At 43.7% G+C, this 25,271-nt stretch overlaps 1 protein-coding gene across 1 annotated transcript in view; it reads right to left on the reverse strand.

Annotated features, from left to right (window-relative positions):
• Positions 1-25,271, reverse strand: part of ARMC2 (armadillo repeat containing 2) — a 367,472-nt gene that overhangs the window by 58,244 nt on the left and 283,957 nt on the right. Inside the window, exons 11-13 of the mRNA XM_029595303.1 lie at positions 17,138-17,283; positions 12,120-12,219; positions 3,755-4,073 (exon numbers count right to left, since the gene is read on the reverse strand). Coding sequence (XP_029451163.1) covers positions 3,755-4,073; positions 12,120-12,219; positions 17,138-17,283 — 565 coding nt within the window. The remainder of the gene's footprint in view (positions 1-3,754; positions 4,074-12,119; positions 12,220-17,137; positions 17,284-25,271) is intronic.

The raw sequence follows: 25,271 nt of genomic DNA on the forward strand, positions 1-25,271 counted from the left end.
TTAAAATGGTAAGATTTACGTGTAGACTGCTTTAGAGAAGCTACGAAAACCCGAGAGACTTGAGTTGAAAGATTGAGTGGTTGTAGGATCAAGCTTTCAACATCCATGCTGTTAAGGCAAGGGTTTGTAGGTTTGGGTGGCGTAATTTGCCGTTATTCTGTGTGATGAGTTGGGGATCCGTGCCTAGGCGAATGGGTTTCCGGGTCAGGAGATCGAGAAGTATGGGAAACCATACTTGTCGAGGCCAATACGGGGCTATGAGGATCATTGTCCCTCTGTCCTATTGCAGCTTCACGAGAGTTTTGGCTATGAGCAGTATCGGAGGATACGCATAAAGGAGGCTGTTGTTCCTGGGGTGAGCAAAGGCAACCCTGGTGAACATTTGTCGACGGCTGTGGAGGGAGCAGAACCTTTCCACTTTGTGGTTCAGTTTGGAAGCAAGGAGGTTGATGGTTGGTAGACCTCAGCGTTGAAAGATTTTACTCACTGCACAGGAATCCAGAGACCATTCGTAGGGATGGAAACGTCGACTGAGATTGTCTGCTAGGACATTCTGTATGCTTGCCAGATAAGTGGCCCTGAGATGCATGAAATGTGTCAGGGCCCAGGCCCAAATGTGCACTGTTTCTTGGCAAAGCAGATACAAGCCTGTGCCTCCCTGAAATAGTATTAAAGGGATCCCGATGGGTGCCATGTCGTTCAAAACAGCGGCTTTTGCAGATGGTTTGCTGCTCCACATGACACCTGCTCTTTGCCTATAGCTATTAAGGTTATTGCAGAATACGGATCACATGCTGGACTCAAGTTAAATCTTGACAAATCAGAGGCTATGATGATAGGATCCGGAGAACATTTAAGATGGGAAGGGGAGTTTCCTTTGAAATGGGCAAAAAATAGGATAAAATATTTTGAAGTTTGGCTACCAAATACCATAACTGAGCTATATGAAGCTAATATTCCTAAAATACAGAGAAAATGGAGAATTCTCTAGCATCTTGGATGAATTTACCTCTCTTGCTCATCGGTCGAATCCATCTGCTAAAAATGACAGTGCTACCCAGATGGTTGTACGTCTTGGGAGTTCTACCTATTAGTCTAAAGCAAGCAACTATCCTTAAATATCAGAAGACTGACAAAATTTCTCTGGAGAGGCAAAAGGTCCAGGTTAGCATTGAAGTTTTTAATGAGACCAACCTCAGCGGGTGGATTTGGGATTCCGGATTTGAAGGTTTACAATCATGCCATCAACTTGAGACATATTGGAGATTGGCTATTAAATACATCCTATTTCTCTGATACCCCATTTGAAGCTCAATTAATATCTCCTATCTCTCTACGCTATGCCCTCCTTGCTCTATTACGCGTCTCTCACCGCTTTCATCTGCTTGGGGTTATTGCTGCAACCCTTGCGACAGATGTGGAAATGGATATTACAGAAGGCGTCTCTACCGACCGATGTGACTCCCTTTCTCCCTCTCGGGGTAACAAGGCTTTTCCTCCGGGATTGGGATTACTCAAATTTCGAGAGTGGGAACTGACGAACATACTCTGCGTAGCCCAATTATTCCATGCAGACGGATCTTTGCTGGCTTCACAGAGGTGTGTAGTCGCTTTGGAATACCTCCTAGAGATTGTTTCCACTATCATCAAACCCGGCACTATATTGGATCGCTCGGGTCTCTGGACATCTCCAATCCGAAATGGCAGTTCCTAGGAGACTGGGATGATCTGGAAGTTCCCAAAAAACATTCAATTTCTTACTTTTATAAATGCTTGGAATCCGCCCATAAGAAATGGTCCCTGGACGAAGTAAGGATTAAATGGCAACAAGAACTCTCACACACAATTAGTTCTCAGGCATTTTTCTCCACATTTGTGAAAACACCTCGGATAACTTGCAATAGACACGATACAAAATCATTTATTGGATGTACATTTCTCAACGGCAGGTCTTTTTGGCGAAGATTACAGACTCAGAAGACTATATTAAAGAATGTATTATAAACTGTTATGACGAAACCAAATGACGGTATATTAAACTTGACAAATAAATAAAATGGCAATCTAACGGAGCGCATTTTTGGGACACTCATTTTGGAGCTGCACAGCAATACAATCCTTCTGGAAGAAAGTTTTCCAGTATGCAAACGGACTCTTGGGAATCAAGATACCATATTCTCCCCTTGTAGCTCTTTTTGGTACATTTCCATGCTCATTTAGAGGAAAACAAGCTCAAAACTTATGGCTCACAAAAATATTTTTGCTAGCAAGTAAAGCTATTCTTGCAGTGTGGCGAAATCTGAAAGGCACATCAGTAGCACAGTGGCAATCTTCTATTCTCCATCTTTTAACTATGGAAACCCTATCTAATAGACATATGTCCGTGGGTGCCAAGAGAGCTCTAATTGCAGTCTGGATGCCATATATATTGTCTCTACCTCATGAATCTAAAAGCCAATTTCTCAATCGTTTGAATTTCTGAATAGCTCATATCGATCTGCTTTAATACGCTTGATGGTACCTAGATGATTGCCCTCTCAGTATAAAAGGGGGGGGGGGGGAGTTTGAATGTAAACAAAAAAAAAAGTTAATTGAAGTATACAAATGTATGATATGTAACAGAACACATTATGTATCATATGTCGATCTTGTGATATGCTTTTTGCAAAATTGAATAAAAAAGAATTAACAAAAAAAAATAAATTTGGACAAGTTCCAAAGTCCATAAAACTAATTAAGATAGAGTTGCAAAAATTCAATTCTTATCCCTGGGATAAGCAGCATGGAATGTATCTAACTCTTGGGATCCTACCAGGTACTTATAACCTGGATTGGCCACTGTTGGAAACAGGATACTGGGCTTGATGGACCTTTGGTTTGACCCAGTATGGCAAATGTTATGTACTTATCTTGGCAATACATGATCCCACATTCTCTGACATATAACATTTGGAAAAAAGATGTTAGCTCTCTCAAACTATACCATTCAAAGCAGCATATTTGAAGAGCAGTAAAATATTTTACAAAAATGCACTGGGGTAGCCTTCACGGAGCCCTGATTACACTCCTAAACACTAGTATGACTGATCAGGCCTCCAAGAATGCATGCAGAAATTTTGCATGGATTGATTGTTGCAACCATAAATAGCAGTGGTATCACAGCATCAGGCTTCTGAGAAAGTTGGGGTAACCTGTATGGAGGGACCATAGTTAAAATCCAAACTTCAATGAGCACAAGGACAAATCCTTTTTACCACACCACCATTAACCTTGGTGGCCGTGGGGGATTACTGCAAAACTTGCTCATACAGACAAAGGCTGGGGCCTTGGTGTTGACTTAAATATTGGTTTTGGAAGAAGTAAACCTGAAAAGCCATAACCTGAAAAGCCTATAGTGGAGTTGATACAGGCCATCAAGGTGGGAGAGTGGAACAGGTGTGGAGACTGTGGTGGGAAAAGTGTAGAGAGGACAGTAAAAAATATGGGTGACAGGGAGATGGTGCTAGGTTGTACAAGGTATTTTATATATGCATCTACCTAAATTGGATTAATCTCAACCAGGCAGACCCGGCTGGGACCATTTTATTTTTATCTGCTGTCATTTATTGTGTTACTATGAATTAATGTCTGGCCTGCAGATTAAACAGTGCAAGTTTTATGGATAGAAGGTGGCTTGGAAAGATAAAGCATGAAGTTTGCCTAAGCATTTGGACTGTGCAAAAATGAAAAATAAAGCCAAAAAGAAAGTGCTTACTCAGTACTTTAATGAGCAGTGCCACACATTTTTCAGACGCGGCAAGTTCTGCCCCTATGCTGGGATGGATGGATATGTTGGCGAGCACTCTGATCAGTTTAATAAGAATATCTTCCACTGCAGAAGGAAGCTTCTCATTTTCATTCTTTGTTCTTCCATCGCCTTTCACTTGTTTTTCGTGCATGTCAAGTTCATAGTAAGTGTGGAATAATGACAGCAGCGAGTCAATGCTGCCTTCTGCACCGAAAAGCTGTTCGCGGGCCTGGCTGTTCTTTGCTGTTAAGTTGCCAAGAGTGAAGAGAACACGGACCACTAAATCCTAGAAGAAAATAAATGAGTATCACTTTTATACACAGGATACATTACTGCAATACTACCGAATGGAGTTATGTTTGTTTCAAAGTTGTTTCTAATTTCTAGGTGCACGAGCAGCTTCTATGTGAAATATTTTGCTGCAAATAATACGTGTGAACATTTTCAGTAGGGCCCATAAATGACAATCTACGTGTGCACTTTTCAGCCTGCTCAAACCCAGTTTCTCCAGGTGGTAAGGCGTGAACCACATAAAATAACTTAGCAAGGGGTTTCCATCACAAACTAATTAACAAGGCTAGCAGGAGATAAAGACTTCAAAGCCATTCAAGTTCACACAAATCAGCCCCACAGGAAAAACCAAACAAAAAAAACAAACAAGTGCTAGCTAGGCTCTAAAATTTAATAAAACCCAGTTTTTATTCAGCAGGTGTTTAAGGAAAGGAAGGGAGCATAGAATTATGTTGGACCTGGATGTTGGATTTAGTGCTGGTCTTACAAGAATCAGAGGAAGATGAGGCCTGAAATGGTCTGCCTACCAGTGGACGTGGTGGCCAGCACTAACAGATTTTGGGCATGCTTGGGACTGATGATGATGGTAGCACAGAGGTGGAAAGTTTAGGGGGAGTTGAAGAGTAGTTAGAGCAGTGGACTGAGAACCAGAGAAGCCATTCCTTGCAACCATGAGCAAGTTACTTGATCCGCCATTGCCTCAGGTACTAACTTTGGAGTACATTTTCAAATGGTTTTCATGTGTACAAACAGCATGTGTGAGCGTATATGCTATTTTATAAATGTCATAAATGTGTGCGTATTTTCCATTTCACGTGTACATTTTACTGGCAAATTCAGAAGTATGTATGGCAGTTGCTATTTTGTGAGAGATATACATACGTATGTACATTACCAAAATTATTTGTACACTTTTACACCTAACTGGCTTACGCATGTGAAATTGGACTTGTCTGTTGGCCATAGTTTTTGGATGGGAGGTCTGAGTGAACTGGTAAAGGTGCAAGGTGACGTGTTAGGTGAACTGGAGACTGACGGCTAAACTGGCAGAGTTATGGGCAAACTGGAGATTTCAAAAACACGTGTATTTTCAAATCTGTATATACATATACTCTGTAAAATACCTGCCTCTGCGTATAAATTGAGGGTATTATACATACATTTTTTTAATGCACCTAAAATATACACAGGAATGTTTATAAAATAACACTGGAAATATTTATGCTTACTAAAAAACGTGCATACTTTTGGAGCAGAGCTACGTGGTATTTTATAAACTGTGCTGCTTTCGCTTTATAAAATACTAGCATAAATCACCACGTGTTCACTCATCTGCCTAAATGCTGTACTGTGGATAGGCCTGAAAGTTGGCTGTAAGTCCTTTGGGAAGGGAACTCTTTCTTTGCCTGAATTACAACTTGCCTTGAACTCCGGTTTGGAAAGAGAGTACTTACATCCAAAATCTAAATTCAAGATAAAAGATAATATGGGTGTGGAACTGGTGTTGAATATGGGAATTTATGTGCTCACCTACCCAAAAATGAAGAATCGCAACAGGGTGAACAGAGTAGGCTAATTTATCTACCATCATTTACTATGTTACCATGTGTGTTACTATGAATAAAGGGGAAATAACGTGCCAACTAAATTTCACAAATCATCAGATCCAGAGGATCACAAAGTCCCATGATGGAAAAATCAAGTTTCAGCAAACTTCATCCAACTCCTTCTCGGCAGAGGAAGAGTGCCACTCAGTGGCTGGCTAGATTAAACACCGTGAAGCTCTCATTCTATGTATGTCTGGTCTTGGCATTTTTCTTGTTTGCACAATAGTAATACAACAAAGACTCCCCTAGCTACTACCTGTCTAAAATATTTCCTAAAATGACATTTTACCAATGAAGATGAATGCAGTAGATGGTACTAATACAGTAAAACTGGGAGACAAGAGGTTTTGGGGGTTTTTGTGTGTTAATTACAGGAGGAAATGCAAAAGTGGCACAGTGATATTCAGATGTGAAGAGAAGGAATATGTACAGGCTGACAGGAAAGAAGATTTTTCTAAATTAATTTTCTTATAAACTACTTCTCCTGAGAAAAGCACTATATAACAAAAATATAATCACAGATAATAAAATGAACAGTATATAACAAAACAATACAACATTATGAATAAATAAAATAAAAGATGATGGGGGGGGGGGGCGGGCAAGGTCTGGATGTGGGGGGGGGGCTGTCCCGGCCCGCCCCCCCCCCTCCAGACCTTGCCCGCCCCTTTCTTCATGCCCGGCACTTCTGTGCGTATCAGGGATTACATGTGGCCAGGCCCATTCTAAAATGAGCACAGCGTGCGCAAGGCCCAGCCATGCGTGTAACCTCCGATTTACCGCGCAGAGCTTTCAAAATTCAGGCTAAAGATTGCAAGTATCTTGGAACATAATTATTCATTTTAAAAATTAAAACAAGAGCTTTAAAATGGTTTGGTTTTTGAACAGTGAACCAGTGCAATGCCTTTAACACAGGCAAAATATGGTCCTTTGGACCTTGAGAACAATATTTTGGATTACCTGAAATATGACTAATTCTAGTAAACCAATGTATAAAAAATTGCAGTTATCTAGGTGGAGATTAATTGCATGAACGACAGCAGTCAAATATTTCTGATCTTAGAAAGGTCTTAGATTATGAATATTGTATTAACTGATAACAGGTCTTCACAGCCATTCCAATTTGGGGATATAGAGTAAGATGAGAATCTAAAATGCCAAAAATTTTAATCTACTGAGTAATATGCAGTATACTAGAAAGTATTTGAGAGCACAGAGTGGTTAAAGAGGGACACTGACCAATAAGATCTCATTTTTAGAGTTATTTAAACATAACTTATTTGAAGTTAACCATGTTTCAACTTTTATCAGATAATTAAGGCTATCTATATTTTCTTGGAAATTGTGTTCTAAGGCATGACAGATTTATTTATTTAAAAAAAATGTATATGCTGTGTTATCCGAGAGTCTAGGCAGCTTACAAATGAGCATAAGCATATTGTAAACATCAATGTAGTTATTTTCAAGACAGTAAAAACAGAACCCTAAAAAACAATCATGTCTTCAAAAGCTTGGGGGAAGTTACAGGAAAGCAATGTACTGACAAAATTATAGTTCAAGCTTCCTTAAACAGTTTCCTGAAGGTCTTAGGACTGGTTTCCTTGCGGATCAGCATTGGCCAGCAGTTCCACTATGTTGGGCTCATAACTGAAAGGATTATCTCCCTAGTTTTGACAAGTCTGATTATCCGAAAGTCTGGGATATCTAACAGTCACTGACTGGAAGGTCTTAGCTATCTTGTTGGTTGGTAGATTTTTAGCAGGGAGTTCATGCTGGCAGGCGCTTCGCTGCTCATGGCCTTGTGTACCATAGAGAGGACTTTGAACTGAATTCTTTGTTCAATAGGGAGCCAGTGAAGGAACATCACATATAAAAAAGGTATTTCAAGAATCCTTCTGGAGGTTACGTATTATGCGTAAACTTAAGCCATACCTTGAACTATAGTCCTGAAGTCATTCAATTCAAGATATAGCTTAAGTTTGCGTATAATACACAACCTCCAGAAGGACTCAAACTATCTTTTTTATAAGTAATTTGAATAATAGCTGCGAATCAAAGATTATTCTAAATTTCAAGCCTCTTAAATAAATGGGATAGTATAGTCCTGGAAAAGTATTGGGGAAAGGAGGTTGAGCCAAGTGGTTTTTACTAAGGTAAATGATTCTCATTTTGGGCAAACTTAAGGAAAGACAGTTGTGGCTTAACCAGCTCTTTATGACAGACAAATTAGACCAGAGATTTTTTTTTCAATCGGGTGATGCTGGAAAAAAAAGAATTGCATATCATCTCCATATAAGCAATAGTGGAACTCTAACCCTCCTATTAGCTTGCTGAGTGGTGAAAAGAGCCGCAGAGCATGATGAACTCTGTTGAAAGAAGGATCCAAGAGGAGACTGATGAACCAACAGATACCTGCTGAGAGTGGTCAGAGAGAAATGGAGACCCAATTTAAATCAAAGGTGCTAATTCCAGTTCGGGTAAGGCATAAGAATAGTATACCATGGTCAAGAGTGTCAAAGGCCACTGAAATGTCCAGAATGACAAGGATGCAGCTGGTGCCATTACCAAACCCTCTCTGGATGATATAGACACTAGACCTTAAGAGAGGTTCTGTACTGTAATACGGTTGGAACCTGTACTGAAATGGGTCTCAGCTGTGGTTATCATCCAGGAAAGTCTGAAGCGGGCTTAATATTGCAGCTTCAATAACCTTAGTGAGAAAAGAGATTGAGGAAATCGGGCGATACCTGGGTGTTGTCTGCCTGCCTGCAGTACAGCATTTGTATCTGTAAGTGGGTATGCGAAGATTAATGCTAACTTTTATAAACTGTGCGGCAGGTGCTACAGTTTATAAAATGCCAGTATTACCGCTCAGAAAGTATGCATGCCTGTTTCAGTATGCACAAATATTTCTAATAAAAGAAAATGTAAGCTTTCTCTACCCATTTTATAAACATACAATATATATTTTATGCACAAAATATTCATGACACTAGGCAAATAAACACCCAGAATTACATGTGGAGGCATGTAGTTTATAATGTATGTGTGTATACCATTTTGAAAACACTTACTTGTGCATATACTTGAAATCATCAGTTTCCCCATGCCTCCACCAGTTCACCTAAGTCCCTCTAGCACTTCACCCAGACCTTCCACCCAAAACTGCATACAAGAGAGATGTCAGATTTCACTTGCACGAGCCAATTATCAGGTGTAAAAGTGTATGAATAAGTTTGGTAATGTATATGTATATATCGCAAATAAAACAGCAGCTACCTCACACATACGTCTGAATCCTGTTTTGAGATGCCCATAGACGTGCATGCTCTCAGGCATTATAAAATAGCTAGTTACGCACACACATTTAACACATGAAATCCCTTTGAAAAATTCACCTTATAAGCAATTTACCACTCTAATGATTAATCATTTTGGCACATGAAGTCAGATACAGATTGAATAAAATGGGTGCTTATATTGAGCCTTGGGGAATGCCAAAGGTTTATCTGGCATCATCTAATAAGAGGTCAATAGTGAAAACTTTGGTGAGTGTAACTTTTTAAGTTGCACAGACAAAAACTGAGCTTTCAATATTTTCTCCCTCCAAATGCATACAATCTGTGCTCAGAAGTTTTTATGTGCACAATATTTATCAGGTCCAAAAAGGGCATCAAGGGAAGCATTCCAGGGGCAGAAATAAACCTCAGCCAGCGGGAGCACACATTGAGTGCCCTGCCCCCTAAAGTTATGCACACAGGTCTGCTTGGAACAGGCGTACTGTTTATCCATGTATATTCAGCAGAAGATGTGTGTGTGTGCAAATGCCGTTGAATAACCAGGAAAAGTTAGGAATACAACTTTCCCAGCTATGTTGCTATGGCAGTTTCTCCACTTCTCTAACATAGATGATACCAGCGCTAATTAGCCAATACTGATGAAGTAAGTGACATAGGGACTCTATTTTCAGACCAGCAGAGCACCTCACTTTACCAGGCAAATTTTGTCTGGAAAGCTCGAGTGGATCTTCAGCTCATACATGACAGTTTAAACTTACAGAGCTAGCAGCTGGCTGAAGACAGAGAGCCAGCTAGTAAAGATAAAATCAGCTGGCTAGATGTATGCCTACCTAGATAGAATTGGCCAGTTCTGGCCAGCTGTCGTCTCTCTGTGCCAGCCATGCCTCTGGGCCTTTCTTTTTTGTGATCAGCTATCTTTAACCACCTCATGAATCAAGGCAGCTAAAATTCAGCTACTCAGTCCTGGTCAATTTTCAAATTAGCCCCATACTGTATAACTTACCCTACTCCCTAATATGGAAGTGAAATGTTTTTTAAATTTTTGAACGATAACTGAATCATCTCCAGTTTGCAAATGGTGCAAAATAACTTCACTGATAATATCATGATTGCAAATAAATAAAAGCCACTACAGAAGCATCAAGCTAGAAAGCCGCTTGCTAAGTTGGCTTATTATGGCAGTGCAAATGTCTGGCTTTAAATACACTCTGTGGAGAACTCCCCAAAGCTCAGTCAGCACTCATATACATAAAATAAGGAGTTGCATACCTAAAACAGTGAATTTTTAGCTGCATAAAACTACCCAAGTTCAAAGCATGCACAAATTCGGCTGCAGAAGATAGAGGCCCTCCAGGGATGTTGAAGGTGACATGTTGACAGTGCACATAACTTATGGCATTGATCTGGAACAGGTCAAGCTGCACATGTATATTTCCCTCGATAACTACCTGACATGGTAAGTAAATTATGTTTGAAAACTGGGTTGCTTTGTGCACCTAACTTTGCAGTTATGGGCACTAGTGAAAAGTTACTGCACACCACCAGCCATTTCTATACTGTGCAGCTGGAGCTTCACGTTTTATGTTATTTGTGTCCTGCTCAAAGCTCTAGGAAAAGACTTTTTTCCATGATAGGAATTGCTCTCTCATCTTTTATGCCCCTTCCTCCATCCAGCAACAGTCTTTTTGGGTAGAGGCTCCCTCTGAAGCCCGACACACGTGCATCCTGAGCCAGGCCTGCAGGTGCCACTGTTGAGCGATGTCTGGGAGTCTCATCCCAGGGCCATCAACCCTACCTCCGGCTCTAACCCGGGCTAGCCCAGTAGAGTTTTGTTTTCTTTTTTTAAACTACTACAAAATAAAGAAAACTTCTGAGAGTAAGTAACATAAAACCTGAAGCACGCAAGATAAGAGTGGGAATGCTATATCCTGAGAGCAATGTATAAAAGCCACTCACCCATGTAGAAATCACCCGGCTGAAGGGGCTTTCCAAAGCCTTTCCACCCTATATGTGGGTACAAGTACAACATGCGCAAGTCCACTGCGCTGACTGGAGGCATTCACGGGGGCAGGGAATGAACATGCACCAGGTTTTACATTTTCTAACTCTGTATCAGCGGAAACCGCAGATGCACATCTCTGCAGGGCCTTCTCCCTAGGCAAAATATGTGCATGCTGTCCTGTTAAGTGGATAAAAGCACCGCCGACCTGGCATCTGAATGCAGTGTTGAGAATTGCCCCCCACTATGCCTCTGCAGTAAGAAGTGCTCTATAAATCTGTCACACTAATTGTTTCATATACCATAGCTCTAGCACATTTGCCTGGCAGGATCATTTCCTTTTGAGTTATTTAAGTAGATTCAAAGTTGACGCTGTTAGCTCACACTTATTTCCTCACTCTCAAAATAAAACACATGACTTTTTTGGGGGGAGGGGAAGGCGGGGGTGAAGCTTCCTGGCTTCCGTTCATAGCTCAGCTATGCCTTAAACCTGCTCGCTTCCATTTACAGTAGGGAGGAAATCCGAGGCTAGATGCTATAAGGCCTTTATTTACGGACATGACAGCTCTCCTTGGGACTGGTCACGGATCCTACCCACAGGTGCCGCTGCTGTACAAGGTCTGGGATTCCTGCCTCCTATCAGATGCTATAAAAATTGCCTGAACTGTATTCCCAGCTGGATTAGCAGATGTCGTGCTACTAAAGTACCATGCCATGAAGCCACCTCTCCCAGGAAATTCAAAGCAATAAATCTGAAATACCATAAAAGCAGAAGCCATATTCATTCAAACAATAACAAATTAATATATGTATTTCACAATACTTTTGTTTTCTATTTAAGGCCCAACTATTACATCCTTATGAACAGTTTGCTCCCTATTATAAGAGGCTATACTGTACATAAAGGCATAACATCCTAAAAGTATTATCCAGAGTACAGTATTAAGGAAATGACAACTGACCTCAAACTAAATTATTTCAGTTCATTAATTTATTGCTTAGACATGTTGCCAAACATCAGAAGGCATTGTCTAGTAAATGGATAGGAAAGTAGGTCAGTAGAAATGAGCTTTGCAGAGAGAGAATAATGGAAGCACCAAAGTATTAAAACTATCAAAAGCATGACATGAACTGACCTGCTTCTTCTGGTGTATGCTTAAGGCAGCTAGGAATGAGGCGTAACATCTGGAGCAGTCAGCCAAAGCCACACAGCAAGCATTGTATGAGGAAAGTTTGCTGCACACAAACCAGAAAGAACAAATGAAGGAGCCATGCTCGGCTACAGAAAACTAGGTGGCACAAAATAGTTATAAAACCTGGGTGCCAGCCCAAACTTTTAGGAGCCAGGAGAAAAAAGCTTTCCCTATCGCTTGTGTGTGTTGTATTTCTTTCTGGCTTTTCTTTACACTCCTCAGTCTCCCCTACCTCCCTTTCAGGCTGGTTTCCTCCTCTTTACCCATACCCGTTTCCCCCTCCATCACTCCCAGGCTATTCTGCCTCCCCTTCCTTCACTACAGCAACTCCTTTTCTGTGTAGCCTGGTGGGCCCATGCACACGCATGTTATAAAATCCAGGGGTCGGCGCGCGCAAGGGGGTGCACATTAGTGCACCTTGCGTGCGCCGAGCCCTAGGGGAGCCCGGATGGCTTTCCCCATTCCCTCCACCCCCCAGCCCTCTAACCTTTATTTTATAAGTTGCGACTGCCTCCGGGAGGCGTAGGTTGTGCGCGCCGGCCTACAGCCTGCCCACAATCCCGGGCACTGCGCCAAATGGCCGCTGTCCTGGGGCTTTATGTGCGCCGCTGGGCCTTTTGAAAATAGGCCCGGCGTGTGTAGGGCTTTTAAAATCTGTCCCTATACATCTAGCACGCTCCCCAGATCCAAATCTCTGGTCAGCAAATCAAAGAAATATAGAAATATGACAGCAAAGAGAGACAATATGGATCCCCTTGTCTGCCCATCCTCAGAGTTCTATGATTGTCCCATGCTTTCTTGAATTCACTCATTATCCTTGTCTCCACCATTTCCATTGGGAGACTATGTTTGTGAGGAGCTAATTAAACTAAAAGGTAAATAAAACAATGGGACTAAGCTTTTAAGGGCATTTACAGAAGGCAGCTTTGCTGGTTGACCTAGAGTCAGAACTAGTTCTGGAGGACTGGAGACAGGCAGATGTGGATCCTCTTCACAAAAGAGGAACAAAGCAAGAGGCTGGGAACTACAGGCCGGTCAGTCTGCTCTCTGTGGTTTTATCAGAAGAATCTGATCAATTTCTTTGATATGGTGACAGAGTTGGATCAGGAGAGAATGTCAGATGTAGCATACTTGGATTTCAGTAAGGGCTTTGACATAGTACTGTGGATGAGTAGGCAAAATGGGCTGTATGCTCTTTTTCTGCCATCAGATTTCTATGTGTACACAACATAAAGAGGGCAACATTAAAAAAACCAACAGATAACTTATCCGGCTAAATTTAGCCGGATAAGTTATCTGGGATATTCAGAGAGATAAACCTTTAGCCAGATAACTTTAAACTTAGCCAGCTAATTTTGAATATAGCAAATGTTGCTTACCTGTAACAGGTGTTCTCACAGGACAGCAGGATGTTACTCCTCACATATGGGTGACATCCCAGGATGGAGCCCAATCACGGAACACTTTTGTCAAAGTTTCTAGAACTTTGACTGGCACCTACTGGGCATGCCCAGCATGGCACCAAACCTGCAGCCAGCAGGTTTGGTGCCATGCTGGGCACCCCTGCAGCCAGCAGGGGTCCCCCTTCAGTCTTGTTTAAAGCTACAGGAAGTGCCGAAAAATAAAATAATAAAATGTAACGGACCCAACACCGCAGGGCGGCGGGTGGGTTTCTTGAGGACTAAAATCCTGGTGTCCTGTGAGAACACCTGTTACAGGTAAGTAACATTTACTTTCTCACAGGACAAGCAGGATGGTAGTCCTCACATATGGGTGAGTACCGAGCTGAGGATGTCCGAGAATGCACCAAATGTACCCAAGATGTGCAATAGGCACAAGGACTGGGGTGGAATTTGGTAGAAGGCATCCTGAACCCTAACGGGCAGGCGGAAGGGTGTTGGTACATCAAGTTGTAAAAAGGTTGCCCCAAGACAGACTGGCCGAAGATGGAATCTTGCCTTCCGGCCTTGTCTAAGTAATAATGGGCTGTGAAGGTATGGAGAGAACTCCAGGTAGCAGCCCTCCAAATGTCAGAAGCGGCACAGAGCGTAGGTGTGCTACTTAAGTCGCCATGGCCCTCACAGAGTGCGCCTTAAACACGGTCTTGAAGTGGAATGCCTGCTTGCTGATAGCAAAAAGATATGCAGTCCGCTAACCAGGAAGAGAGGGTCTGCTTACCCACAGGCTGCCCCAATTTGATGGAATGGAAAGAGACAAACAATTGAGTGCTTTTCCTGTGGGCAGCTGTACGGTCTAGATAGAAGGCTAGAGCCCGTTTGCAGTCAAGAGTATGCAGAGCCTGTTCTCCTGGCTTGGAGTGGGGCCTGGGAAAGAAAGTAGGTAGTATAATGGATTGTTTAATGTGAAACTCCAATACTACCTTAGGTAAGAACTTAGGGTGAGTGCGGAGTACTGCCCGGTCTTGCAGAAGTTTAGTGTAAGGTGGATAGGTAACTAGGGCCTGTAACTCACTAACTGCGAGCAGATGTGATTGCCAAAAGAAAAATCACTTTCCATGTGAGATATCGAAGATCACAGGATTAGAAAGGCTCGAACGGTGGGTTCATGAGCCGATCCAAAACCAGACTGAGGTCCCAAGAAGGGGCCGGAGGGCACAGTGGAGGCTAGAGGTGAAGCAAGCCTTTCAGAAAACGTGTTACAAGGGGTTGTACCGAAATAGGAACATCCCCGACACCTTTATGGAAGGCAGCCACCGCACTGACATGCATTCTGATGGAGGAAGTTTTTAGACCTGATTCTGACAAGTGCCAGAGATAGTCTAGAAACTTCGTGGTGGAACAGGTAAAGGGATCAAGGGATTGAGAAGAACACCATGACTCAAACCTGTTCCATTTGTACAGGTAAGACTTTCTCGTGGAAGGCTTCCGTGAAGCAATCAGGACATGGGAAACTGGCTCAGAAAGGTTAAGTGGCTGAAGAATTAACCTTTCAACATCCAGGCCATCAGAGACAAAGCTTGAAGATTGGGGTGGCGTAGGCAGCTGTCATTCTGAGTGATCAGAAGCGGGTCCTTTCCCAAGGGAATGCGCCTGCGAATGGAGAGATCCTGAAGTATTGGATACCACACTTGACAAGGCCAGTGAAGTGCTATCAGGATCATGCATCCCTTGTCCTGACATAACTTCACGAGAGTCTTTGAGAGAAGTGGAAGTGGAGGGAATGCATATAGGAGACCGGTTGCCCATGAGAGGAAGAATGCATCTCTTGGCTGAGAGTGTTGGCTGCGAGTGAGAGAGCAAATGTTCTCTACTTTGCGGTTTTGAGGTGACGCAAAGAGGTCTATGCGAGGATGACTCCAATGTTGGAATATTGAGTCCGCTACTATGGGGTTGAGGGACCACTTGTGCAGATGGAAAGCGCGACTTAGGTTGTCCGCCAACACATTTTCCACTTCTGGCAAATAGGTGGCCCTGAGGTACATTGAGTGGGAAAGGGCCTCCGCCCATATCTGTGCAGCTTCCTGACACAGTAGGTAGGAGCCCGTCCTTCCCTGTTTGTTGATGTACCACATGGCCACCTGGTTGTCCATCTGAATCAGGATGACTTGATTGGAAAGGCAATCCTGAAACACCCTGAGAGCATATCTGATTGCTCACAGCTCCAGGAAATTGATTTGGTGTTTGGCTTCCTCTGGAGACCAAGTTTCTTGTGTTTGCAAATCGGCAAACTCGATGGGAATCAACTAAAAACAGGTAAAAACTTACCGGAGTACCGAGGAGTCAAAAATTCGAAGGAGGGACCCCGGTGGGGTATGAAAGTTTTTAGTAATTCCGTGAGGAAAATTCCTGTCAGGAATCTCTGTGGAGCTCCTTAACCCGCGTGGCTACTGCTGCACGGAAAAAAGAAGACTGAAGGGGGACCCCTGCTGGCTGCAGGTTTGGTGCCATGCTGGGCATGCCCAGTAGATGCCAGTCAAAGTTCTAGAAACTTTGACAAAAGTGTTCCGTGATTGGGCTCCATTCTGTGATGTCACCCATATGTGAGGACTACCATCCTGCTTGCACTGTGAGAAAACTATTTATTTATTTTTCTATACCGACATTCGATATGGTATATCATATCGGTTTACATATAACAGAAGTCTAAGGCTGGCCTTAATGACAAGATACAATATAACAGATTAATTGAGAACCTAGCTAACTATATACAGCAAGTTAACTGATAGTATAATAAAATAACATGCTTGTTAACTTATTACAGAATATATTCAGGTTTAGGTTAATTATGTACAAAGGCTGGACTGGGAACAGGAGGGGGTAAGGGGGATTGTTGGTGGGGGGGGGGGGCCGTGGCGGGATTATTTATCTGGGGGGAAAGCTTTCTGGAAGAGCCAGGTATTTAGGTTTAAAGTTATCCAGGTACTTTAAGCTTATGCAACTATAATCAAAGAATAGAACCAGGTAAGTGCTGATGAATTAAAAAAAAAAAAAATCCCACACACAACCCCACCCCCCCCTTCATACCGAGAGAAGATGGAGACAGCAGGCTCCCTCTCCTGCCCCCCCCCCCCCCAAATCTTTTGAAGACATAGCAGGCCAGATAACTTTAATCCTGCTCCTTGGATCATCTAGACTTTGGCAAACAACTTATATGGATAACTCCAAATATTAGAGTTAGCCAGATAACCTTCTCATCCTGGAATGTCCAAGTTTTCTGGCTAAATTTTTCCCAGACCACGACTTAACAGATAAACTCCTTTGAATATCGGTTTCTGAATTTACTTATAAGAGCTGAATAGGAGGAAAACAACATATATAGAGAATTACTGTCTTCTCCTGACACACTACTTAAACCAAGTATATTTTGGCAACGAACATGGATTTGTTCACAACTGATTTACATACTGTTCAATAAAAAGTTTCAGAACTTATTTGGTCCCAAAGAGTTAAGTATTTTCTTTAAAAACCACACTACTTTCAAAATTCTGAAGTTTTACCTACCTGAATATTCTGGCGATATTGGTACAGACATCCTTGTCATCCATCTGTTGTTCCAAAGCTACACAGAGCTCTGAAAGCGCACTGGTATGCAAGAATTTAGGCCTTGAATGAGGCAAATCAGCAAGATTTCGCAAGGTTGCAGTAAGCTGTAGGGAAAAACATTTTTAAGTTTGGGCGTTTAAGCACTATATGATCTTTATGACAGTTTCAATATGCGACTATATCTAGCAGCTCACTCATTCCTTACAGATGCCCCTTGCCGGTCACTGCACTCAATATCCCAGACCCACCTGGCGATACCTTCTACCAAGAACTATGGCCCTAACAACCACCAGGAGAAGAACTTTCGCAGGCTATGCCCCACTCCCTGACATGCCTTGCCCCAGTACATCAGAGTCACCCCAGACCTCTGTCAGCCATTGAACCCTGGCTCTTTGAGGCAGTGTTTGGCACTAGTTGATGTTAGGGCCCACTGAAATCTGACAAGAGTCCTCAGTCAAGTCACACTAGACTAGCCTCTGGAAATCCGCTCCCCCCCCCCCCCCCCCCCCCCCCGGGGCTCGCCTCCTACTCCTCGAACCAATCCTAACTCAACTTCCTACTCACCCACCCCTATGTGCATTGATAAGTTGAAACATCTGTTTTTACCTGTACAACACCATGTTAACACTATTTGTGTCAGCTCACTGTAACTGGTCTTGACTATCAATGTAATGATTGTTGAAAACTTGATATAACTCACTTTGTTGGAAAACTGTGCCATGAATAAATGTTGATGTCCAATTGAGAAAAATATATTTTCATATTATTAGGTTTATTATTTCTACTACAACAGTCTACTTTACAGGTTTCCATGTCCCTTTCGCCTATTTTAGTGGTGGCAGGAGTTCAGTAGATGCAGGGAATATAACTAGGTCTACAACGCAAACACTCCTGTGATGCACCATGAAATACATTACCCACCTTATCCCTTCTATGAAGATCTTATGTTTGAGCAGATTGGTACTTGAATTCAGCTAACTTAACCCTGCCCTGGAATGCTTATTGTCTAAATCTTAGCTGGATAATGATTTAGATAGATAACTTGCGAGTTCTCTCTCTAAATGACCTCATTGTGTTAAGTAGTTTCAAGCATTAGTGAAGGATAACATTTGGAGAAAAATGATTTGGTTGTAGATTAATGTCTTAACTAGGTTAATGTAGTTACATGCTGTATTAATGTTTTTTTTTTAACATGTTCTTTTTATGTACCCTGCTGTGAGGACAAAATGTACAAGGGCGAGTTATCAAAAGTAAGTAATAAACCTGTTTCCACTTTCAGCAGTCTGTACCATCACTCCCCCCCCCCACTGATTCAATAGCTGGAGAAGCTCCTCTTCCTCAGTACCACTCAATGGCTGACAGAGGCCACCTACAGTAACGGCAAATGTCGTCCCTCCCCAGGCTTGAGTACACAGCCTCTGCGGCATGCCCAAGCCTAAGCAGCCCCAAAAGATGATCCTGCCCTGAGCCACAGGTCCTGCTTCCAGCATAGCTCTTCTTGAAATTTGCCATAAAGGTTGCCCTTTAACTGGGTTAAGTTGCCAACAGGTTCTCATACAAAGATATTAGGTAATAGGAGGAAAAAGACCAATTGACCTGTTCCAGTCTGCCCAGTTATTCCTGTCCACACGGCTAAGGATATAGCCCAGCTGCCAACCATGAGGTGAGACTGTTTGTAGGATATTGCTCCAAGTCAGTTTTTGTCTTCACTCTTTGTACTCTTGGGCAGATGAGCACACAACAGCCCCCACTTAGTCCACACCCAGCATCCTCATACCTGGGAACTTGAGTTGTGGTCACTTATCCCCTCTCCCGAGATGACCCAGCACACTTCCTCTTCATCTCCCTCTGACCCCAGCACTCTCTTTGCTCCCTCCCCCTATTAGTCACAGCTCCTCCTCACTCTGCCCTTAGCTGAGTGACTCCCAAGTTCCGGAATAACAGCTGTAGACTGAGTTTTATGTGTATTGCAGTCCCTCTTCAGTTTCTCCCTACATGCTGCTTGCAGTTTTTACTCCAGGCTCCCCCCACTTCTCCTGTTCCCTGCAGGCTTATTGAGGAAGGAGAGTGGCTGAGCTGTATACAGAGAGGCCTTGAGATTTCTAGCGTTTCCCCTGAGATCCTGCAACTGATGCAAATTCCCTGAATCTCAAGGTGAAATCCTGAGAGCTCCCAGATATGAGCATCCTCTCCCTTCCCATGCCTAAGCACAAAGCTGTGTAATCGAAATAACCTCTGGTACTAGGGTATGGCCGAAGGTGCCGCAGCCTCTCCAGATGGATCCCTACCTCTAGAGCTGATAAAGTTTTGGCTTCCAGGACCACAGGATGATGTTGCAGGGACTGCAGAGCAGAGATGGGGTCCACCTATCATAGAAGGGGCGCAGCATCTTCCAGAACAGGAGGGCTTTAAACTAGGATCATCAGGGATGGGTGAACAGGTAAGTGAAAAGTCCCCAGGTGAATAAAACATTATACTTTTACATAGAAATGGGAACAAAGGCAACATTTAGAAAGCTAGGTACACTAATGCTCACAGAATGGGAAATAAGGTCCCGGATCTAGAGGCTGTCATGGAAGAAGCTGCCTGTTACAGTGGCTGCCACAGAGACTTGGTACACAGAAAAACATGACGGGGATAGTTATACTGGGTTACAATCTATTCAGGAATGAAAGAGTAGGTAGGAAACAATGAATAGCACCAAATACAAAATAATATTAAAGCAACAGAATTGCAGTGCTTATAAGGAGGTGGCACTATAGGTTAATCTGTGAAAAAAGAATGGACTATTTACAGTGATGTAATATACAGACCTCCATCACAAACAGAAGACAGGGACAGAGAAAGGAATTCACAAAACTGTTATGAAAGGGAGATACTACTGCTAGGGGATTTCAATTTGCCAGATGTTAATGGACATCCTTGTCGCGGTGCCTTCTAGAAGCAGCAAGATCCTGGATTCTCCGCAGGTAGAAGTGTCTGTCAGCTGGTAATGGAACTCTCACGGAAGGGGCCTGGTGTTTACCGATGGGGAGACTTTCTGATGTTGCAGTCGATAATCATCTGGGATTCAGTGATCACAGGATGGTAAGATTCATTATTAGAGCGCAGGCAATGAGAAAAAGGAGGTGTATCTCAAGGAGTTGTTAGCTGGATGGGAAAATCCTGGGGAAGCAGAAAAGCAGTTGGCAAAAAGGAGCAATTACTACTTACCTGATAATTTCCTTTTCTTTAGTATGGACAGGTGGATCCAGAACCAGTGGGTTATGCACCTTTACCAACAGATGGAGGCAGAGCAAAGCTGACATCATGGTATATATACCCCTGCACTGATATCAGCCCGCCAGTATTCTCTGCAAAACTGTGGAAAAACTAACAAAGGCTTGATTATTAACAGATAACCATTCCAGCACTCAGCCAACAGGAAATCACTGAGGTCAGACAAGGAGTGCAATAACTCTAGTCTAGGGAATGGACGGATACTTACCAATACTCCCTGGAACACACAGCCAAGCAGGAGAACTATAGCACAACCATTCTGCAGTCAAGGGCAGGAAGGTGAATTCACCTGTCTGTACTAAAGAAAAAAAAGTAAGTAGTAATTTCTCTTTTCTTAGCATTCAGATTGGTACACCCCACTGGTTCTGGATCTACCTAAGTTACTCCCGAACAGGGCAGGAGGCTGCCCACAGTCCAATCAAAACCACACGTGCAAACATTGAGTCCTCCCAGGCCTGCACATCCAGGTGGCAATGCATGGAAAAGGTATGTAAGAAGGACCACGTGTCAGCTTGGCAAATGTCAGTGGGAGACAGCAATCTAACCTCTGCCCATGACACTGCCTGAGCCCTAGTGGAATGAGCCCTAACCTGATTAGGTAACGTCTGACCAACATTTACATATGCAGCTGTGACTACCTCCTTAATCCAGCAGGCAACTGTAGCCCGCGGTGCCGGCTTGCCCTGTTTATTTCCACCTTGGAGAACAAACAGGCGATCCATCTTCCTGAGAGGTTTAGAAACCTCCAATTACTTCAAGATATGTCTCTTGACATCCAAGGGCCATAACAGGCAATATTCCTCTGCATCTCTTTCCCTGTCCAAAGATGGCAGGGAAATGGACTGATCCAAGTGAAAATCTGAGATTACTTTTGACAAAAAAGAAGAAACAGTACACAGCTGTTATCGCCCCTAGAGTCACTCATAGACCCTAGTACAACTTCTCATGCTGAAGGAGCGTGGTGTCTGTTTCTTATCTTCTGGCAATCGAGCACCCTGGGACTCAGCTCACTTATTGGCCATTTTCTCCAGCTCACCCTCAAACCAGAGTGAGCCTTTAAAGGGCAACTTCGTAAGGTTAGATTTGAGGTTGCATCAACCTACCAATTTCTCAGCCATAACTGACTCCTGGCTGCTATTACCGAAGCCACCCTTCTGGCCGATGTACGGACTAAATCGTAGCCTGCAACTGCCAAAAAGGCGGCTGCTGGTTCCATCACTACCCTGGAATTCATAACATATTCATCGACCTTCTGAGAGAGAAGTAAACAAGAGCGAGCACCCAAGGAACAAGAGGAAGCTATCTGCAAATTCATTGTCATTGCTTCAAAGGCCTGCTTAAGGATAGCCTCAATTCTCCTATCCTGTACATCCTTCAAGGACGCTCCCCCTTCTATGGGCATAGTCATTCGCTTGGTAACCGCACACAAGTGCATCCACTTTTTGAAAGTGCAACTGCTCTCTCGCAGCTGGATCCAGGGGGGTACAGTCCTTCCAAGACTTGTTCCCCTTTGAAATTATCATCCGGGGCGCCCCATTCAAAATCAAAATTATTGAATGGCCTCCATAAAGAAGAAACATGAGGCTTTATGCAAAGAAATCAAAATGGGATCTTTCTTTGGTTCAGACATGAATTCAGCCCAGGTAATCCCAGATTGTTCGGTGTCTGGGAAATCAGAGCCAGTAACTCATCTCTATGAAGAACCGCAACATAGATCTATACAGCTCCAATTCCGGAGAAATTTCCCCATCCTCCAGGGAGTAAGAATCGGCTTCATCATCTGTGCCATCTAGGTTCCTATCGAGAAGACCAGCAGATCTAGGCATTCTCCAATGCTTACCCGCAGCACCAGGCATGTGGGATTTCACTGCCTGCAACCCTGACCTGTTAAGATTGGCTGGGGCTGAGGACTACACCTGAAGAAAAGACTGCCGTCCTTGAAAATATTCTACCCAAGAAAAGACAGAGGGATCCATGTCAAAAGCAGGGGGCATTTGTCCTGTGCCCACTGAACTACCTTCACCCGCTGATGAACCAGTTAGGGGAGCTCCAAAGTCAGGCAGCTCTTTTCCCAGACCCACATCAGGTTGGGAAGAATCGGGCTTAGTAAAATCAGATGAAGGCAATTTCCTCTGAGCCTCCAAGCAGCACTAACACAAGTTAGAGGGAACACCAGTCTGAGATGCCCGAATATGACAAGCAGCACAGAGGTGCTTAGGTTTCTTTGTTATAGGCACCATCGGTCTGTCAGTACGCTCTAACAGGCATCTGAGAAACGGCTCCCGGCTGTATTCACGCTGCAAAAAACTAGGTGTCCAAAAATTAGGTATCCAAAATGTAGGCACTCAAGACCGTGCCTCAATGAGTGTCCAAAAACTGAGCTCCTACAAAGCCTGTTATGTGATGGGGTGTTTTAGTGTGCCCATGGGCCTCAGCCCGACCCCAGAAGGATCCAGGACCGAACCAAGGTTTGACGGCGTGTTCCAACATGGCAGATGGTCTTACCCTCTGCCAGGCCTGCAAACTCCCAAGGCCAACAACATGATGTTGGAAATTGAATGGTCCTCCAACCATTCCGAGCCCTTTCGGACCTGCCGCTTAGATAGTCATGGAGCAGCAGGCCTGGTCTGAGGACGAGGGCAGATGGGCCTTGACACGAAGACACAAAGACATCCCGGACCAGGGTCAATGCGACGGCATCCCGGACCAGGGTCGATGCGACGGCATCAGAGACATGACGAGGAACTTGAAATCCAGACAAGATGAGAAGCTGGGCAGGAGGACATTGGCACTGTCTCTCAGGGCGCCCTACTCAGCCCACCTTCACGGGCAGACCCAATGGGCTGGTCGCGGACCACCCTGTCCCACTGCGCGCCCTACACAGCCCGAGGAGGCTGGTCACGGACCACGCGGAGAGCGGGACGAGCGCAGGGAAGAGTCCAGTCGAGGTGGGACTCAGACGATGGAGCCAGATGTCGTCCGAAGCACCACAAAGGCTGGCAGGACATGACGGCTCAGGAGCACAGGAACGAATTCCACCTGCAGGCCACTCCAAGCTCAGGAAAGACGTCATCCGAGGGACCAAGGCCTGACAGGACCAGAAGGCTCAGGAGCGCTGAAGCGAACACCAAGGAGGGCAGAACACCAGGAGGCGAAACACCAGGAGGCGAAACACCAGAACACCTGGACGAGGACCTCAGGCACGAAGACATGGCATGATGAGAAACAGACGAGACGAGGAACTCCATGGAGAAGACAGAAGACCTGATGGAGCTCTGGCAGGCAGGAGCCTCCAGAGTGAAGTAACTCCGATGGAAGGCAAGGAACAATGGCAAGACCAGCCCTTTTATAGGGCTCAAACAGGAAATCAGTCCATAGGTGGGGCCAGCACACTTCCTGTGTCTGGCCCTTTAAATTCTGGAGAGAGGTGCGGCCGCGTGCCTAGAGGCAGGAAGGAAGCTGTGCAGACCCGCTAGGCTGCCCACATTCCCTAAGCTCCCCTGGAGGCGGGAACAAATGTCAGCTCAGCGTGCTGAGCACAGAGACCGGAGGTATCCTAAACTCCCCTCTGTTTTTTTTATTTTTTTAGGGGTTTTTTTTTTATTTTTTATTTTTTACTACTTACTTGAGCTCAGCCCATCCCATCCGAGTAGAGTCTTTCTCCAGCTGCGGGGCAAAAGGGCATATACCTTCACCATCGCACTCTGCTTCCTGTATCCACTTGATTTCAGCTGTTTTTTTTAAACAGCTACCGGACCAAGGCACTCATCTGAGGGTGGGATCCAACGTACCACCTCAGGAATTCTCAACTGAGGAAGGGACCCATAAGATATCACAACAGGAGTGCAGGGCAAATACATTTCTTTCTTTTCTCCTTTTAAAACTTTAAGCAATCCCCAGTAGGGAGCTGCACATCCACCATCTGCTGGAGATGGAGAATACTGGCAGGCTGATGTCAGTGACAGTATATATACTGTGATGTCAGCTTTGCTCCATTTCCATCTGCTGGTAGAGGTGCACAACCACTGGTTCTGGATCCACCTGTCTGAACGCTAAGAAATATAAGAAGATATAAGGGTAAAAAAAGTTTGATAGGAAAGTAAATAAAGGAAAAGGAAAAAAGAGGCTGCTATGGTTTTCTAAAGAAGTAGATAAAATGTATGAAAAAAATTAGCATTCATAAACTACAAGAGATCACAGAAAGAAGACAACAGACTATAAGGAAAAGCTAAGAGAAGCTGGGAAAGTAGTCAGGAATGAATATAGAAACAAAAACAGCAGCAATTATGGTAAAATGGGAGTGGGGTGGAGGATAGGACTTTTTTTCCCCCTTTTAATTATGTTAATGATAGGAGGAAGATGCAAAACTGTCATTGTCAGACAAGAGGTGAAGGGGAGGAATATGCAAAGACTGATGAGGAAAAAGCAAAATTGTTTTACAAATATTTCAGTTTGGTGCTCATTTGGTAGGGCCAAGAGTAGAACCACATAAAATGAACACAAGTAGGATTGGAAACCAGGTAAATCTCTATCGATTTTCAGAAAAGTGTGTTTGTGAAGAGATAGCTAGACAAAGTAGATAAAGTGATGGTGCTAACAGGATACATCCAAAGTTAAGGGAACCGACCTTTTCAATGCTTCGATAGAGTTAGGTGTAGTAGTGGAGGACTGAAGACAAGCAGATGTGGTTCCTATCCACAAGCGTGGAAATAAGGTGGAGAAGGAAACCACAAGGCCAGTTATTCTGACCTCTGTGGTGAGCAAATTAATGAAACTGCTGCTAAAACTGTGAATAGTGCAATTTCTAAATTTC

The sequence above is a fragment of the Rhinatrema bivittatum genome, chromosome 3, assembly GCF_901001135.1.
Source record: "Rhinatrema bivittatum chromosome 3, aRhiBiv1.1, whole genome shotgun sequence".
Taxonomy (NCBI): domain Eukaryota; kingdom Metazoa; phylum Chordata; class Amphibia; order Gymnophiona; family Rhinatrematidae; genus Rhinatrema; species Rhinatrema bivittatum.